The sequence below is a fragment of the Dermacentor albipictus genome, chromosome 1 (genome assembly GCF_038994185.2).
Source record: "Dermacentor albipictus isolate Rhodes 1998 colony chromosome 1, USDA_Dalb.pri_finalv2, whole genome shotgun sequence".
In the NCBI taxonomy this organism is placed as follows: Eukaryota; Metazoa; Arthropoda; class Arachnida; order Ixodida; family Ixodidae; genus Dermacentor; species Dermacentor albipictus.
This window is the reverse complement of record NC_091821.1, coordinates 287,395,193-287,415,171: the sequence shown is the minus strand read 5'-3', so window position 1 is coordinate 287,415,171 and position 19,979 is coordinate 287,395,193. Positions and strand designations below refer to the sequence as shown.

General features: G+C 45.3%; 1 protein-coding gene across 6 annotated transcripts in view; it reads right to left on the bottom strand.

Moving 5' to 3' along the window:
* The window catches only part of LOC139054438 (WW domain-containing adapter protein with coiled-coil-like), a 436,373-nt gene that overhangs the window by 51,833 nt on the left and 364,561 nt on the right, over positions 1-19,979 (bottom strand). For all 6 annotated transcript variants that reach the window (XM_070531403.1, XM_070531406.1, XM_070531400.1 and 3 more), the window contains one exon: positions 6,623-6,750. In XM_070531403.1, coding sequence (XP_070387504.1) covers positions 6,623-6,750 — 128 coding nt within the window. The remainder of the gene's footprint in view (positions 1-6,622; positions 6,751-19,979) is intronic.

Here is a 19,979-nt window from a genome sequence, read left to right as displayed (position 1 = left end):
CCGGTAATGCACTCTCTCACCAGAGCAGGATTGGCCACCCTGGTGCAGTACTTGGCCACAACCTCCTATATGAATACAACAATCAAACCCCGGCCCTCAGTCCCCAGCAGCCGCGAAGCAACTGACCACGGCGGCGGTCAGATCTGTGACGCTGCAGAGGGTGCTAAGAATACCTGGCTCCGGACAGGCCGCCATTGGAATCTGAACCTGGCAACGTTTAACGTTAGAATGCTATCTAGTGAGGCGAGTCTAGCAGTGTTATTGGAGGAATTAGAGGGTAGTAAATGGGATATAATAGGGCTCGGTGAGGTTAGGAGGACAAAAGAAGCATATACAGTGCTAAAAAGCAGGCATGTACTGTGTTACCGGGGCTTAGCGGAGAGACGAGAACTAGGAGTTGGATTCCTGATTAATAAGGAAATAGCTCGTAACATACAGGAATTCTATAGCATTAACGAGAGGGTGGCAGGTCTTGTTGTGAAACTAATAAGAGGTACAAATTGAAGGTGGTACAAGTCTATGCCCCTACATGCAGTCATGATGACCAGGAAGTCGAAAGCTTTTATGAAGACGTGGAATCGGCGATGGGTAAAGTTAAAACAATATACACTATACTGATGGGCGACTTCAATGCCAGGGTAGGCAAGAAGCAGGCTGGAGACAAGTCAGTGGGGGAATATGGCATAGGCTCTAGGAATAGCAGAGGAGAGTTATTGGTAGAGTTTGCAGAACAGAATAATATGCAGATAATGAATACCTTTTTCCGCAAGTGGGTTAGTCGAAAGTGGATGTGGAGGAGCCCGAATGGTGAGACTAGAAATGAAATCGACTTCATATTCTGCGCGAACCCTGGCATCATACAAGATGTAGACGTGCTCGGCAAGGTACGCTGCAGTGACCATAGGATGGTAAGAACTCGAATTAGCCTAGACTTGAGGAGGGAACGGAAGAAACTGGTACACAAGAAGCCAATCAATGAGTTAGCGGTAAGAGGGAAACTAGAGGAATTCCGGATCAAGCTACAGAACAGGTATTCGGCTTTAACTCAGGAAGAGGACCTTAGTGTTGAAGCAATGAACGACAATCTCATGGGCATCATTAAGGAGTGCGCAATGGAAGTCGGTGGTAACTCCGTTAGGCAGGATACCAGTAAACTATCGCAGGAGACAAAAGATCTTATCAAGAAACGCCAATGTATGAAAGCCTCTAACCCTACAGCTAGAATAGAACTGGCAGAACTTTCTAAGTTAACCAACAAGCGTAAGACAGCGGACATCAGGAACTATAATATGGATAGAATTGAACAGGCTCTCAGGAACGGAGGAAGCCTAAAAACAGTGAAGAAGAAACTAGGAAGAGGCAAGAATCAGATGTGTGCGTTAAGAGACAAAGCCGGCAATATCGTTACTAATATGGATGAGATAGTTCAAGTGGCTGAGGAGTTCTATAGAGATTTATACAGTACCAGTGGCACCCACAACGATAGTGGAAGAGAGAATAGCCTAGAGGAATTCGAAATCCCACAGGTAACGCCAGAAGAAGTAAAGAAAGCCTTAGGAGCTATGCAAAGGGGGAAGGCAGCTGGGGAGGATCAGGTAACAGCAGATTTGTTGAAGGATGGTGGTCAGATTGTTCTAGAGAAACTGGCCACCCTGTATACGCAATGCCCCATAACCTCGAGCGTACCGGAATCTTGGAAGAACGCTAACATAATCCTAATCCATAAGAAAGGGGAAGCCAAAGACTTGAAAAATTATAGACCGATCAGCTTACTGTCCGTTGCCTACAAAGTATTTACTAAGGTAATCGCAAATAGAATCAGGAACACCTTAGACTTCTGTCAACTAAAGGACCAGGCAGGATTCCGTAAAGGCTACTCAACAATAGACCATATTCACACTATCAATCAAGTGATAGAGAAATGTGCAGAATATAACCAACCCTTATATATAGCTTTCATTGATTACGAGAAAGCGTTTGATTCAGTCGAAACCTCAGCGGTCATGGAGGCATTACGGAATCAGGGTGTAGATGAGCCATATGTAAAAATACTGGAAGATATCTATAGCGGCTCCACAGCCACCGTAGTCCTCCACAAAGAAAGCAACAAAATCCCTATAAAGAAAGGTGTCAGGCAGGGAGATACGATCTCTCCAATGCTATCCACAGCATGTTTACAGGAGGTATTCAGAGGCCTGGAGTGGGAAGAATTGGGGATAAAAGTTGATGGAGAATACCTTAGCAACTTGCGATTCGCTGATGATATTGCCTTACTTAGTAACTCAGGAGACCAATTGCAATGCATGCTCACTGACCTGGAGAGGCAAAGCAGAAGGGTGGGTCTGAAAATTATTCTGCAGAAAACTAAAGTAATGTTTAACAGACTCGGAAGAGAACAGCAGTTTACGATATGTAGCGAAGCCCTGGAAGTGGTAAGGGAATACATCTACTTAGGGCAGGTAGTGACCACGGATCCAGATCATGAGACTGAAATAACCAGAAGAATAAGAATCAGCTGGGGTGCGTTCGGCACGCATTTTCAAATCATGAACAGCAGGTTGCCACTATCCCTCAAAAGGAAAGTGTATAACAGCTGTGTGTTACCAGTACTCACATATGCGGCAGAAACCTGGAGGCTTACGAAAAGGGTTCTGCTGAAATTGAGGACGACGCAACGAGCTATGGAAAGAAGAATGATGGGTGTAACGTTAAGGGATAAGAAAAGAGCAGATTGGGTGAGGCAACAAACGCGGGTAAACGACATCTTAGTTGAAATCAAGAAAAAGAAATGGGCATGGGCCGGACATGTAATGAGGAGGGAAGATAACTGATGGTCACTAAGGGTTACGGACTGGACTCCAAGAGAAGGGAAGCGTAGCAGGGGGCGGCAGAAAGTTAGGTGGGCGAATGACATTAAGACGTTTGCAGGGACAACATGGCCACAATTAGTACATGACCGGGGTAGTTGGAGAAGTATGGGAGAGGCCTTTGCCCTGCAGTGGGCGTATAACTAGGCTGATAATGATGATGAAACTGACTTTTGTTTTCATACCTCTGGTTGGGGAAAAAGATTGAATTTTTGCCAAACCAATAATAGTATTCGTACTCGAAAAATATTCGATTTGCAGTTGGTTTTTATTATTTGAATTCACCTTGAAATTGACAATTTGATATTCGCACACCTCCGCTTATAGTAAAAAAACAAAGTGGGTTAATTACTGTGTTCTCTGAATGCATTACATTCGGCAAACAGAGGCTATCTTGTACAAGCTGTAGCAAAAACTTCAGATGCATTAATTTTTTATTTATCAAATGAACATATATGTTAATGGTTTTCAAGTGCCCCTAAAGAATTACAGTAGTCTCAAGGCCCTGAAGATGTGATTTTAAAAACGCTGCACGAACCTCGCAAGGAACAACTTACTTTCAGCTACAGTCTACAGTGGAGCAAGCAGCTGTTATACAGTCAAACTCACTTATAACCATACCGGTTTTAACAATATATTGGTTATAACAATGAGAAGCTGCTACACCGTCAATTTTTGTATGTTTTCCACGGTGAAATAACCCGCTTACTAGAATGCCCCGATGCCGCATTATCGGTTATAATGATGAAGTCTGGCTGCTGGGTGTCTGTGCCGAACGGTAGTGAAATGCGAAATCCTTGAAAATAAAAAAATAAAATGAGAAATTTGAGCCACTGAATGATGGCCCGCTGCCCCAACCGCTGCCATGCACTCATTTTCCAGCCTTCTTTACGCACCTTTCTTTCTTTATTGATTTATTCAAGACATTCCTTACAGAAATGCCTTGGAGCCTCTCTCCCGTCGCCCTTCCACCACTCCGAAACACGAATAGACTGCGCCAACTGCACTTCTCCCAGACTGCTCGCTGGCTCCTCATTCAGGGCACTGCTGTAAATAGATTTAATCGCTCAGGTTCGTCTGTGTTTGTTGCGTCGAAATCGTGGTTTCGCAGCCTCGTGTGACTCGCCGTCGAAACGGAAGATGGCTAATCCACCCACTGGTCATTAGCAATGCACGACGTTGCCGGTAAAAGAAACTGCGCAGCTATAAATTTGGAAACTAAGTGCTTCTAACCGATGCAGCGATCGTCGCGAATATGCTTGCATCGGATAGTGACGACGATGATGGCAGAAATGACGTGGTAGGGCAGGCTGCCTCAACGTTGTCCTCACAGGAAGAACCGGTCACAATGATTCAGTCCCTCCGGCGCTTTGTTTTCGCGAGGAACCTTCCGCTGCACTACGTGATGCACCTGGATGCCTTGGAGAATAATGTCAGCAAGTTTCGCATAAAGCATGCAAGCCTGACGACATACAGTTTTTTCGTGCAAGCCAGTTAGAAATACGTGGTGAGATGCTTTTGGTGATCTCGCCTCAGCATTTCTTCTGGATTTCTCAAGCCCACAGCCTGCTGCGACAACCTTCTCGCATTTTTTAAATGGTCTCTTTTGGTGCCACCAAAGCGATGTACATGACCAGGGTAGTTGAAGAAGTATGGGAGAGGCCTTTGCCCTGCAGTGGGCGTAACCAGGCTGCTGCTGCTGCTGATGATGATGAAAGCGATGTCTCGGCAGAGCTCGCACATCGCTTGCATATTGCTCGCATATCGCCAACAGCCGTGGCTTGTTACACGCGATGAGAGTGCCCAGGAAGCAGTTAAATGAGTGAACGCAATCAGCAGCCAGATAAAGGAAGGTGGTGGGGAGGGGCACTGGCCTCCCTGCTATTATACCATACCTACTCACATAATGATCGCACATTTTTGTAAAATGCAGTTGCTGCGAATTCAGGGGTGTGACCATTAGGCTGGCTAAATTCCTCACGAAAACAAAATTTTTTTTTCATCCCGCATTTGCTAAGGGATGACAACAGGTCAACAAATAAGCGGCTGCCGCTATAACAGTGCGGGACACCAAAACAAAAATGACGGCCAGCGGAGCAAGTCTAACACTCCGAATGAGACTTTCTTTCTTCTCAAGAGTACATTATGCGCATTGAAACAGTTTCTTCCATATCCGTAATGTATAATATCATTAATATCAGCAAGTCTGCGGTAGTAACGTAGCCATGTCCACTTTGAGGGGACAGAAACAGAAATGGGTACACTCAGCTGCCAGTGACGTAGAAACACATGGCAGGTATGCTGCGGAAACTGCGGCATTCGTCTTCACTACTATTTTTATACAGCACGTTTCCACTAAGGGTAGGCTAATATGTCAGCTGTGTTACAAGTGTCGGCGTATGAACAGGGTACACTTCTAACATACCAGTGTAAACGTGGCTACTATCTTTGCCGCTCGCAATTTGTTGCGTGCCCACGAATGCAGACAAGAATCGAAAGGCGCCTTTTTTGTTGTTGTCGTTGACCACAACCATTATAAAGCCTATAAATAATAAAGCCAAGGCAAGTTTCGTTGTAGCTTTTTTTTTTTTCATGGAAGTGTGGGAAGTGATGAAAGGAATAAAATGGGGCATCTGCTTAAGAATGTTTGGTGCGTGCACACCACTTGGTATTTTTTGAAGAGTTGTTAGTGTAGCATTCGACAGCATTCCACAGCATTCGGCAGATGGTAAGCGCGATCATGATTAGTTTGACTTGAGCACACGACATATCGCTGCAACAAGTTCAGGGTGCGATCAGTACACGGGAAAAAAGAAGAAGAAGAAAAAAAAAATTTTGACGACAAAATTCAGGGGTGCGATCATTACGCAAGTGCGATCATTATGCAAGTAGATACGGTAGTTTTCTCACAATAGCTCTGCCATCCCCAATTTCAAGATTTTCACGCAACCCAGTAATAACAATTGTTAGTTATAAGAATAGAATTTTTGTGGCACTTGAATATTATAAGTGGGTTCGACTGTATAGGAAACTAGCCCTCAAAAGTTGACCAAACATAGATGTACAACACATTTTAGCTCCAGAACAAGGTGTTCAGCTTTTCTAACAGCAAGCAGTGATGATCGAACTGTGCAAGAACCATGACATCAGAGCTCACATTGTGCAGACAATGTTGTGCAGACAATAGCACACTGCTATCTCGAAAGTCACGGAAAACTGTTTCATTTACAGTACTTTCATGCACTGTTATGAAAAGCATTTAATAAAAGCCAAATGCTTGTGCACTGCTTACTATCGATACAGTCTGGATCGCACCTATTTAGACATCTAAATAAATGGCACCTCAACAGACACTTTAGTTAAGTTTAATGCCACAATCTTAGCACCTGCTTGTTCCCATGTTCACACCTTGCTGCTTGTTTGTGTTATATACAGCTCTGAATTTGCAAGAACTATTCCACTTGGCAAATGAACTGCACTGCACTGCGCTTTGATTCACATGCCACGGATCAAGGAAACTTGGTAGTGTAATGAAAATGCGATCAAGCAGGCATGACTTTCAAAAACGGACCGACATAAAACTGCACCACTGTACAGACAAGAGTAAGCAAAACATCATGCTGACTCATGTGGAAAACAGACTGTGTGCTGATGTTAGCCAACAGTTTTGGCATTGCTCCTTATGGGATGCAAGCATCAGCTTCATTTACTGCCCCACCACTACAATAGATGACACGAGTGAAAGCCCTTCTTACCTCTGTTCTTGTACTGTTGCTTGAATTTCAGACAATCGGACAAGAGAGCGGGCCATTTTGAGCTCAGCCGAAACTCGTGTGCAGTTTAAACTTCCTAAGCTGTGCGCTTCCTCGCTGTACCGGTTTGCCTGCAAGAAAAAGATAAAATTGCAGGAAAATAAGCATGATCACACTTGCTAGGTTTATTATAGGCAGCATTACCCAAAATTTTTCAAGGGGTGATCATCTTGGACGAAGGGAGGGGGGGGGGAGGGGGGGTGTACTACCCTTGCACAAATAAGCGTTCATTAAAGTTAAGTTTTTGGTGCCCTTTGTCCCCACTTGTACAACATCTTGGACCACAAATAGATTGTGCCCAAACAGACGAGTAGAACAAGAGGCATTAACAGACATTGGCAATAGAAGCAGCTAAGTGTGAAGAAAGAAGTGAAAAAAATGAAATCGAAGTGCACATTGAGTGAGAAGCATCGAGCTGCATAGAAGTGAAGGAGAGGTGAGCTAGGATTCTGTGAATATCAATTGTTTTATTTAAAGCAAAGTTGAAACAAATAGTAATAAGTGTTGAATGATTCCGATATGCAAGACATTGGGCCTATCTTGAAGGCCGCACAGCATTTGTGGTCATATGCACAAAGGCATATCCAGTTCTCACTGCATCTCTTTCACTTAATTTGAATGTTTTAGTGCTGCAATGGCCCCCAGGTTGGGCATGCGAGCCACACTGTTATGGGCAGTTATGCTTTTTTGCAGCCCTGTATGCCTGGCCATACCCTTCCTAAATACAAACAAAGCATTATCATTGTTAGTTTCACGAGATTCTGAGTTGACTCGGCACCAAACACATCGAAGTGTATGGCCAACAACATTCCTGGTACTGTGCACAGATAGCTTGGCTTGGCACAGTGGCAGAAATCTCGCAGGACTGATAGCATCTCCGAAAGTGATCACCAAAGAATACCACTCCAGCTAGATGCTGTCTGCTTACACGTGAGATGAACCTGTTCTGCCAAGTAAGCACGCAGACAAATTTCAGGTTCGATCACTGATGAATGCCAAACTTCCCGTGAAGGTTTGCCACCCACTGCCATGCCTGCCTTGTTAGTTTGGCTGAACTAGAGCTGCTTCGCCAGATGTTGGCAATGGTTTTGAGCCGGGTCGATGTATATCTATTTGCAGCAGTCTACAGAAACGATGGATGTACCGGCCATACAGCTCTCGGGAAGCCGAGAAACCATCCCACCAGCAAAAATGAGAGTATGTGGAACAAACTTAATGGCGCGACTTTCTTCACAGCCATCATTCTTTAAGAACACTGAGCACAAGCGTCATGTCTGAAAAAATTGAGCCAGAGAACTTTCGGTGTCTAGAACTTCAATCACCGAAAGGTACTGGTGCAAGAAAGAAGTTGGCAGTGCCATAAGATCGATATTCAATAAATTGACTAGGTGCACAAGTCAGTCAGCAAACATAAATAGCTTGTCTTGGCTACGAGCCTGTGATGTGTTTGGTGCACAAAGCAAAGTGCCGTGGATTGTGAGATGAAAAGATGAAGATGAAGAGAGCGCGCAGATGTGAGTCCACCGTGTTACAAAAGACGACAATGTCAAAGAGCGGCAAGCACGAGGACACACAGCGCGAGTAAAGAAAATAAAGGGAAAATTATCCAATCTAGAAAACCCACGGACCTCGCAAGAACCAATCATTGGTAAACATGGAGCTCCGAAAACCACTACTCTGAAAAGGACACAAGAACCAGAGCAGAAGAAAAGCGATCAAAGGGGAAGGTTGGTCACCGGACTCAAACCACCAGGACTTCATCCTACTGGGACATTCTGCTGACGTGTTCCTATGCTTCACAACTTCGCCAAACCCCAGACTTCTGCCCGAGGCTGCAGATGCCTGTGCCCGTAGACAGAGTGTGAGTGGTCAGGCTGTGGGCCGGAGTTGGCGTACAGCTACCTGGTTAGAACGTGCCGGTCTCCTGCAGTTTCTACCTGAAAGTTCCGCTGAGGGGCCCACATCCTCTTGGCAAGCTGGAACAGCTGTTCTTCAATCATAAAATCATCACACTGCCACAGCACTGATTTAGTGAGACCAGTGCTGCTTATAGCCCAAACCCAAGGAGCGATTTTGTGCGCGATGGCTTTGAGCGATGAAACAGGCCGTCGTGGAAACAGATCGCCCTTCATCTCGCTCAATTGCTCGGTTCTGGAAATCTAGACTTTGCCACTCATCGCCCGGATGTGCTACGAGCGAATAGCCAATAGCATGAAGCCATAACTGGATGTACAGTGCTCACGGAATGAAAAGCGTCAATTTAGGGCTAAGTAATGTGCATACTTTCGTTCCCAGCGGCTGCAGTTCGTGTCACATCGACGTAATTTTGGTGCGTACACCTACACCGGAGCCCTCGTTACCCTTGGCGACCAAATTTCTTGTGACATGGCATGGTGCTCTCGCGTACTTTGCACATATGCAGGGTTCTACTAAATGCTCCGTGTCGCGTTTCATTCCGTGAGCACTGTACATCAGTCAAGTACTGCCGATTGTAGCACGGAACGAGCAAATGACTAAATTTAATGGATAAGAACCTACTGCAAGACCTTCAGAAATATTTTATGATGCTCTTTACACTAAAACACATCAACTTAAATTAATAAAGCACGTTTCACGTCAGGTTCGGAGGATATTTGCTGCCCTCATACCGGCAACACAGGGAAGATGTTGCTCAAAGTCGTCGCCTGCATGGGGTACGATTTGTAGGCAACAAACGAATGCGACAGCCATCTATATCACGTTGCTTGTCGCTGTCATTCGCAAGATTGCTTGCATGGGGTTTATATTTATCTCATTGGCTCGCCTGCCGCCTGTTAACGTTGAACTGTAGTTGCATTGACCCTACCACATGATTGTATTTGCATTATGCCATAACTCTACTTGGTGCATTAGCATTATTTTAATTTGAGTTGTAAATTCTATCTTGCTGCTAATACAGTAAAATCTCATTATAACGAAACAGGATATAACAAACTAATAGATATAACGAAGCAATCATGATTCCCATTGAAATTCTAATAGATGCCCATGTATCGAAAACCTCGTTTTAACGAAGTTAAAATTTCCTCGCAATGGACGAGCCTTTAATGATCCTTTTTTTAGAGCGCAGCTCACTGGTGCCCGTTCCTGCATTTTGCGGCGCCATCATGCCTCGCCATAACCAGCTCCATGGCCGGCGCCAGCATGCGCTCCTGGCGCCATCTCTTGCGCATGGCACGAGCCTTGCTCTCTTCACTCCTCCTCCAATGCCACCCATGTGCGGCAGCAATCAGAGCGCCGGCTCGGTGGTGGCTGATCTTGATGATGTGCTGCTGTCCGAGCTGAAACACATAGCCACCGCCGTTTGTCACTGCGTGTACCAGCCCCCCCTCCTCCGTGGCGGCCACCGCGAGAGAGCACGCAATGTTTTCCTGGTTGCTGAAGCACCACCTCGGTATCAGCAAATCACAGTGTGTGCTTCCTAAACCGGAACGCAGAGCCACCTTCAGTTGATTCGCAAGCAGCGTCAGTGGCATTAGTCGCTGCAATCTCTTCGTCGCGCAACGTTCCTATGCGCTTACGCGCTACCTCCCACAACCTTCTGATAAGTGAGGCAGCTGCACCAAGCTACGCTCTGTTTGCGTAGGCTGGTGCGAAATGTTCTGCACCAGACGAATTGTCCGAGGCACAGACGGTTTATATTATAATATAATCGGTCTGCCTATATAAGTAGTTTGTTCTCAGCCCGTTCTTTCTGAGCCATGAGCGAGGCAACCGGTGGAAGTCCTTTGTCTGCTGCTGCTGCTAAACGAGCTGCCCAAGCAGAGGCCCAGCGCCATCGCCACCAGAATCCAGAGGTGTGCTATGCCGAACCAGGCATTGGTGCAGCAAGTCTATATATCCATCTATTTCTCCGACCACAAAGCTACCTTCATGACAATCAAGAACTGCGAGTGGAGTGTTTCTTGAAGAAGTGAAGAATAAAAAGTTGTAACTTTACATACATGTCTTACTCGAACTATCTGCCTCAGTACATAGAAAAGCTGAAACAGCTGAAGAGATGTGCTCAAATTTCGCATTAAGAAGTAATGTAATCATCGTCATTTTTTTTTTCTACCACGAGCATTTACTGACCATTTTGGTACCCATCAGGCAAATGTCTTACAGCGCGCGATGTTCGCCTCTACCATGCGCATTTCCCAGCTTCCCCTTTCCCGTGGAACTGGTAGACCCACCCCATGCACCAGTGGAAGAGAAGTTTTGTTGTTGCTTGTCAATGCCTCCGTGCGAGTTCCCGCTGCCAGAAAGATGGAGGATGGCAAATGGAAGTGCAAAATGGTTTCAATCGAGCAGAAGGTGGCTATGCTGAAAGCCACCAAGTCAGGCGTGAAGAAGAAAAAATGGCCGAAGATTTCGGCATAGCATTGAGAACACTGTCGACAACATTGGGCAGCAAAGAAGATGTCACCAGTGCTGTCACATGTTGCGTAAAAGGCGACAGAAAGAAGGTGCGAGCCCCCAGTTTCAAAGCTGTAGAGAAGGCGGTCTTCAAGTGGCTTTTTGGACGCCAGAGCAATCGGTACTCCTTTGAGTGGGGCACTGTTGCAGCGCAAAGCGAGGGGCTTCGCATGCATCATGGGGCACGATGATTTTGCGGCGAGTGTCGGCTGCCTGTAGAATTTCAAGGAGCGCCCGACATCGTCGGCAGGGCTGTCAGCGGGGAAGCGCAGTCTGTCAACTGCGAAGCTGAAGTGGCGTGGGTGGAGACAAACGTCGGACAGCTGTTAGAAAAACACAGTGCCAAGGATTTGTTCACCGTTGATGAGACAGCCTTGTTCCACCAGATGCCGTCGCAAAAAACCTTAGCCCTCAAAGGTGAACGCTGCCAGGGCGGTAAGCAGAGTAAGGTCCGCGTAACTGTGTTGCTTTTTGCCAACGTGGATGGGTCGGATGAGGTGCCCACCCTTATGGTCGGCAAAAGTGTGTCACCACGATGCTTCAAAGGCAAACGAAAGCTCCAAGTGAGCTATGTGTCCAACCATAAGGCTTGGATGACAAGAGAAATTTTCACACAATGGCTGCGGTAGTGGGACGAGCGGCTGGGCGAGCTGAACCGGAAGAGATGCCTCGTACTGGACCACTGCGCAGGCCACCACACTGCCACTGTGCTCAAAAACATCGAGCTATGCTTCTTGCCACCAAACTGCACTGCAGTTGTGCAACCCCTCGACCAAGGAGTTATCATGGACCATAAGTCGGGCTACCGCAAGCGTGTGATCGACCGGATTCTGGTCAATATGAGCATCAAGCGTGAGTCCACAACCGACTTGTGTATGGTGATCGAAATGCTACAGGCTGCTTGGATGGCTGTACCGGCATGCACGATCGCCAATTGCTTCCGGCATGCCTCATCTGGCGTCAGCAGCGGTGGTTACAGCGAAAATCTCAGTGCTGCCGCCAATGAGGGTGCCACGGGCGACCAAGCCCTAACGTCATGGGACGCTCTTCTTCATGTCGGCGTTGTGCCCGACTGCGATACCTTCAGCATGTATTTCAGTGCCAATGCTGATGCAGTGACGACGGAAGAGCTAACGGAGGCAGAAATTGTGCGTGTGGTGACGGAGGTGCCTAATGACGACAGTGACGAATGTGTTGATGACAGCCCGGAGCCTAATATTGGTGAACCTGACGTACCGACACCCGCACAAGCGCCGGATGCAGCAGACCTGCTGCACCACTTCTTTGGCGCTCACGATGACGGTAAAGACGGACTCGAAATAGCGGCTGCAGCTGAAAAAGCCATCATTTGCCTGAAGAAGACGCAGCAAAAATCTATCAAGGACTTTTTTCTGAGAAGTGAGCCACCAGCTGGTGTGCTGTTGATTATCAGTGATGAGCCATTTGGCATGAATAAAGTAGCAATTCCTGGCTGTCTTTTCACCTGTTCTTTTTCCATGCGACAGCCGTTTTCTTTCACGCGTGGTGGGCTGCTGTGAGATTTGGTGGTGCGTACACCTACTCTTGCTTGCTAATTGTGAATAGAAATGGTTAGTGGCTATAACGAACTAATGCTTATAACAAAGTAATTACGACCCCCCCTTCAACTTCGTTATAATGAGGTTTTACTGTATTCCATTAAATGTCTATTATCTATTTTTTCATCTGGGTTACATTCAATGTTTTGTCTGTTTTCTTGGAAAGAACGACTTTGTCCTTGATAGCCCCAGAGACCCATTAGAAACATTAGAAAAAGAGCCTGCATCACAGAGCCATGTTATGGCAATAACACTTGTTCAACAACACCCAAAACTGTCGATCATACGCATTTATAAATTTACCGTATTTACTTGCACAATGATCGCACTCGCATAATGATTGCACCCCTGAATTTTGTCGTCAAATTTAGATTTTTTTTCATTTCCCGTGTAATGATCTCATCCCGAACTTGCCACAGCGATATGTCATGTGCCAAGTCTAGCGAGTGATGATCGCGCTTACCATCTGTCGAATGCTATGCGAACGACTCTTCAAGACATACCAAGCAGTCTGCATACACTGAACATTCTTAAGCAGATGCCCCATTTCATTCTTTTCATCACTTTCCAAGCTTCCATGAAAAAAAAAAAAAAAAAAACCCAACCAAACTTGCCTTGGCTTTATTATTTGTAGGCTTTATAAAGGTTGTGGTCAACAACAACAACAAAAAAGAAGCCTTTCGATTCTTCTCGTCTGCACTCGTGGTCACAAAACAAATTGCGAGCGCCAATGATAGTAGCCACTTTTACACTGATACATTAGAAGTGTAGCCTATTCATAAGCCGACGCTTGTAATACAGCCAAGATATTCGCCCACCCACAGCGGAAGTGTGCCTTATTAAGCTAGTAGTGAAGACAAATGCCGCAGTTTCCGCAGCGTGCCTGCCAAGGGTTTCTGTCACTGGCAGCTAAGCGCGCACATCTTGGTTGCTGTCCCCTCAAAGTGGTCATGGCTACGTTATTGCCGCAAACTTGCCGATAGTAATGATATTATTCATTATTGATACAGAAGAAACTGTTGCAATGTGCGTAATGTACTCATGAGAAGAACAAAAAGATGCATTCGGCTTGCTCCGCCGGCCGCCATTTTTGTTTTGGTGTCCCGCACTGTTACAGCAGCAGCTACCTATATGTTGACCTGTTGTTATCCCGCAGCAAATGTGGGATGAAAAAAAAATGTTTTCTTTTCGCAGGAAATCTTAACCCGCGTAATGATCGCACCCCTGAATTCGCGCCAATTTTTTTGACAAAAAAGAGCGATCATTATGCGAGTAAATACGGTATATTCGTTTGTTTCAAATATTTTGACAAATTTGGATTCTGAAATTTGAGCCATAGTGAATATCGAACAGCATAATATACAAGTTCCATAAAGTTCTATGTTGAGAGTTCACAACAACCATATTCAGAAGAGTATAGGGTTGGGCTTGTTGGTAAAACTAAGTTACACTGGAAGCATAGCGCGCAAAGGACAATCCATAAAGGATGGACAGGACACGCGCTAACGCAGCGTTTATTGCGGAACAGGAGCAACTGATTCTGCTAAGGAAAAGAAGGAGCGTTTGTCCTGTCTAGTCTTTGTGGATCGTCCTTTGTGTGCTATGCTTCCAGTGTAACCATATTTACTCGATTGTAACAAAAGTGTTTAATGCGATAGCGTTAAGGTCCCCGAGTCGCAGAAAATCTGGCGTCTGCATTGGCTGGGTCTGTTAGAGATAAATCATTTTGAACCACACACCCCGAGACATGCAGGCTCTCCGCGTGGCACATAGTTACTTACATAGTTACTTAACTAGCTGAATTTCTTAAAGTAAAATGCGTCAGAAAATTCATAAAGTACGACTTACACGCAACCTGCAGACATGATAGCGTTGGATTATAATTTGAATACATGAGAAAACAATTCTGTTGAGCGGAAACTGAAACAAAAACCCCTTTACCAGCTGCCGTTTGAGGTCTGTTTTAGTGGCTGCGAATGCTAGGTTTGGATACTAGAGGGACTTAGTGAGTGGGTTGTTGTCTTTAACGTAATGAAGTGTGTTAGAGACATGTACTCATGGTACATGAGTAATAAGGAATATCCTAATTATGAATGAAGTAATTATGCAAAACTAATGGCAAACAGGGCCCGATAACACTATCATGTTCCACTCTTAAAGGTGAAGCTTAAATGTCGGCCAGTTTTTATTATGATTTTCGTTACTTGAACTTGACCCTTGCAGTCACATTCAAATAATGGCAAAATTGACCATTTTAAAACAAATACTCTAAATCCTGCGGTTTTCAGCATTACATTGGCCACCTGTAACTTTACGCCTCAATCCAATCCACAGACAAGTCAACCGAAATCAGAACTTGTTTTTGGTTGGAATCGGCGTTGTTTTTGCAGTGCCTGTGACTTGGTTACAATGCTGAAATATCCTATGGTCTTTTGTGGTTCGACTCCGTTCATTCGTGATGTTATGGTGACGCAGCATATTCCTTATGATGGCCGCTTTGAGAGATGAGCAAATTTGATGGCCAAGGAGCTGGGAAAGTCTGCCGCGGCTCGGTGTCTCGATGTGAATGAGTTGATTTGCGCATGGCAGGACCCACAGCAGGCCCATTTTAAATGAGAGGTCAGCCGGAAAAGCTCTGTGGAATTTGAAATTTCTTGGTACTAACCCCAAATGAAATGGCTGTATGGTCTTTTAAGAAGTACTTAAATATCAAACAAGCTCGACGGCCCAGAAAATTACTCGATTCTCGGGCGATCACTTATGAGATAGTTTCGCTTTTGTGAGACTTCGCTCGGTCTGGCACCGAACCACTTGAAGCATACGGCCGACAGCTTTCACGGCACTGATAGTGCACTCAGGACAGCACCAGAAACACTTGTTGGAGACGCTTTCAGTGCAGAGTCAGGCGAAATTTTGCACAAGTGAAACTATCTATGAAAGTGATCGCCCGAGAGTACCACCCAAGGAAAGCCGTCTCCTTGTCAGACGATGATGATGAGTGAAAAATACTTGTTTCCAAATTACGATTCCTTGAATAAAGGTACCATTTGTTTTTCCGTTCATCTCACTTTACATTACGGTTTCATTTTTTATTTTTTATTTAATGTGACTGGAAAGTCGACCCTCGCGTTACAATCATGGTCGCGTTAAATTCTACTAAATACGATACCTTAAAAAGAAGTCTCTCCTTATGCATTGAATAAGTTCCTGCACAGCAACATACAGTTTTTCATGGGGAAACGAATAGCACAAATCTTCAATATGCACCAAGAATGTCGCATTCGCTGTAAGCACTCTCAACATCAAGGTATCAGTGATAACCTTAGAACTTTCGATGCTGAAAGGATCCCCTGTAGCAAAGGTATTCAGAGAATGTTGCAAGAACCTTCCTGTTAGCTCGTGACATGAATCTTCATCTATCACAATGGTTCCCAAGAGGTACACAGGTTTGTGTGTTTCTAGAGTGAAAAATGCAGATAGCACATCACATCTGCTTTTCTTTACGGCCCGCTTCAAAGATTCCAAGTTAAGCCTTTTCAGAAGCTTCAGAGCCTTTGTTTCCCCCTTTCCTGATCCCTTGTTCACCACGTTAAAGTTCTTATTGTGTGTTTTTTTTTTTCTGACTTCCTTCCCATTGCTGGCATGCTGCTTTGTAATAGATTAGATATGTTGGTAGAATTCGTGGAAAAGAGCTGACTGCGGATAATGAATATCTTGAAGCCAATAACTGAATGACATATTGTCTGGTTGGGAAGTACATTCATATTACAGTGGCGCCACTAACAAATGGAGATTTGGAACAATTCTTGTAGTAACAAAATGTTAATTTTGGAGCAGTTTAGAGCACACTAATACATATTTTGGAGCACTTTGGAGCAAATAAATGCCAACTATTGGACATGTCCTCGGTTATATTGAACCCTTAAAATTGACACGTATTATTATAGAAAGTATTTTCTTGCAGTAAAACAATGTTGCTCTGTCTCTAAGTAGACCAAAAGGAAACCTAAATTTGAGTATCCCTTCAATTTAAATGAAAGCAACAAACCTGTTCACACAGCGTGTTGTAATTAGTCTATTTCAAATGGAGTGAGGCTGCTCAGACATTGCCTTTAGCGTCTTATGAATTTTTCTATTGACAGCTGCCAACTTGGGCAATTTTTTAAGCATCAGTCAGAAACACCCGGCCAGACTCAATGCCATCAATGCTCTTCTGAGCGAGCCTTGATGAGCCCCTGGTATCGCTCAACCATTGCTTTAGGCACCAGGCACTTTGCAGATCATCTCAGAAAAGCACACCATTGAAATGGTCTGCAAGATGAAGCCTCTACTGGCTGCTTTACAACTGGCGCCAACCAATTATTTGGACACCAAGAGTTTAGACAAGCTTGATCATTCAGACTACAATGAAACCTCATTAAACTATAGTTGACCGGAGCTCGGAAAAAGTACATACTAAACGGTAGTACTGCTTAACCGAAATAGCATGACATCGCCGACTTACCTGTCAAAAACGGAACTCAGAGAAAGTGCGATGAAAGGAGAAAAAAAACTTGCAGTATTTATTCACTTCGTGCAACAAAAGTGTTATTTTTGTTTGATGCCGTGGCGGCCTAGCAGCGACGACAGCGGCCTCAACCTTACTGAAGCTGCGAGCCAGCTTTTCAGGCAGCCCCCTCTTCTCGGGAAACACTCGCATGGCAGATTCCTTGTTGGCATTACGTATTCTCCGTGCACGTGCGCGACAGCACTGCAGAAGTCGCGGGGCGCCGTTTTCATTGTGGGGTGCTGTTCTCGTCGCGACGATTGCACTCATGACGCTGACTTAACGTGCAGCTTCTGCCACTGTTGGGCCTGAATCGCCCGTGCTGTCACTTTCTGTGTCGTCCTCATCACTGTCGCTAGTCGACACTTCGGCAACGACAGAGGCAACGATGGCGAAAAGTTGAACCTCGTAGCCGACATCTCTTTGCGGTCACAGCGTGCTGCCGAGCAACTTCTTCGCACTCCAAATGCTACACACCGTAGTCAACAGCAGATCCCTGTTGCGTGCCAGCGCCGACTTCTTGGTGTTGCGTTCGATAGCACGAACATGGCACGAACAATGTCTAATTTTTCTTCTATGCTGAGCATCCGGCGTCTTTTTTATCCAAGCTTCGGCATGACGCGAGTCCTTGGTTGCACGACGCCACAACCATATTTAAAGAAATTCCACAACGCTGTCACGCTCTCTGGCACGGCGCCGAAATGATGTTGATGTTGACGTGGCTTCACGCGCAAACGCACAGGGCGCTTGGAGGCCGTTGTTCCGATCTCTGAGGCTTGTTGTTCTGCGGGGCCGCCGGATGGAGACGACGCAACGCCATGTTTGCGCGACGAGAAGTGAAAACACTACGTGTTAACCGATACGTACGCAATAAGCTGGTACGGTTTATGCAGATACAAAACACATTATGTTCAATGGCTGCTCAGTCGGAGATTTCAGTATACTACATTTAAAACAAAACTACTGTTCAAGCGGGTATGGTTTGGTATGGTAATAATGGTTCAAGCGGGTATGGTATGGTAATAAATTTAACGTATAAGTACGACTGAAATTTCAGATACCTTAAGGCAAGCTGTTTAATAATTTGGACTCCGCCTGTATGACTGCATGCCAATTTCACCGCCAAGTTCAGTGGAAATAGAGGTATTTTGGCTTTGATACATTGCTCACATCGCCACAGCATGGTCACCGGCCATGTTGCCGACATCTCCTAGAAACCAAAACTAGTAAACCCAGGCAAGCCATTCCAAGCCCTGCGGTGTTGGTTCCATGCGCCCAACATTTGTTCATTCACGTGTGAAATAGTAGCACGGCCTCGGCGACTTCGGGTTGTTTAAGTGGTGCCAACTCCGGCTCAGTGTCATTCAGCAGTGATAGCATGGTCGACTTCTGCGCCGCAATGTTATAGCGATGCATTCTGCTACATTCTATCTGCCGCCCTTTTCAGCCACCGTGCACGGCCGACTGATAATATTGATAACGCAGGCACAACACCACTCTTGCCGCTGACGAAGTGCAAAAAGGAGTGGCACTGGAAAAGGCATTGATGCAAAATCGCAGTCCTGTTATGTTGCCAGGGGTTGAATATTCAGTGCATGCATTGAATGTGTCTATCTGTGGCGACAGCACGGCAATGATAGAAATACAGTGCAGTCCACTTATAACGACATCAAGAGGAATAAAAAATCCGATCGTTATAACCGATCATCACTATATGTAAACTGCCTTAAAAAAAAAAAAAAAAGCTGCCGAATATACCTATATAGCTTCGAAACCACATTTGCCCCTTACAATAAAAAATTGAAGTAGAAAGTAGGTTCTGAAAAATTAAACGTTTATTTATACAGCTAAACCTCGATTTAACCAAATCAGTAAAATCGTCAATTTGCTCCGTTATATAAAAATTTCGTTGTATTGAAATTCAACTTTTTATGCAAATAATTACAGTCGCCGATCAATTTTTCTTACACAAAAAGAGGCCACAGAATTTTCTTAATTATCGGGCAATTGAAAAATATCAAATTTGAATGAGAAAAGAATTCATTTTGATAAATTTGGGAGTCGGCGGTGAATGATACGGTTTCAAGCTATGTACATCGACTATATTTTTTCGGTACTATGAATTAAGCAAAGCCAGCCACACTTTCATATGCATTCTACTCCATGGCTGATAGCGTAGACTGCACTGGGACGACGCTAGCAGGAAAAGCGCCGGCAGCGGGGAGCGAATGCTTTGTCTGTCTCTCGCTCCAACGGGCCACCGAAACTTGAGATTATGCAACCTCCAATACTCTACGAGCGGCAAGACAGCTTAAATGGTGCTGCATTAGGAAGGGTTGTGCGTATAAAAGGACGCAGACTTGGCACGCCCACTCTTTGCACATGCGGCAGATTACCTCTAAAGCAGGGTGCGCCGCTGCATATCCGCGCAGCCGCGCTTCCAGCCATGAGCAGCCATGGTCGAGATGCGCACCAGAAATAGAGACGAGCACCAACTTTGACGAGCGACACAGCTGTGCATTTTGTCGGCACACCTACCGCTGCTTCCGTGGCGCATTTCCGCGCTCGCTGAGGAAGAGAAGGATATCTAAGAAAAAAAGCACCAGCACGGTTCACTTTTTTTTTTTTTTTGCCTCTCTGGATGCTCGTCGCCGATACAGACGTGCAAAAAAAGCTGGCACTATCTTCTTGTGACACGCTGCGTCAACTTGCGAGGCTCTGACGTGGCCTACTTGCAGCC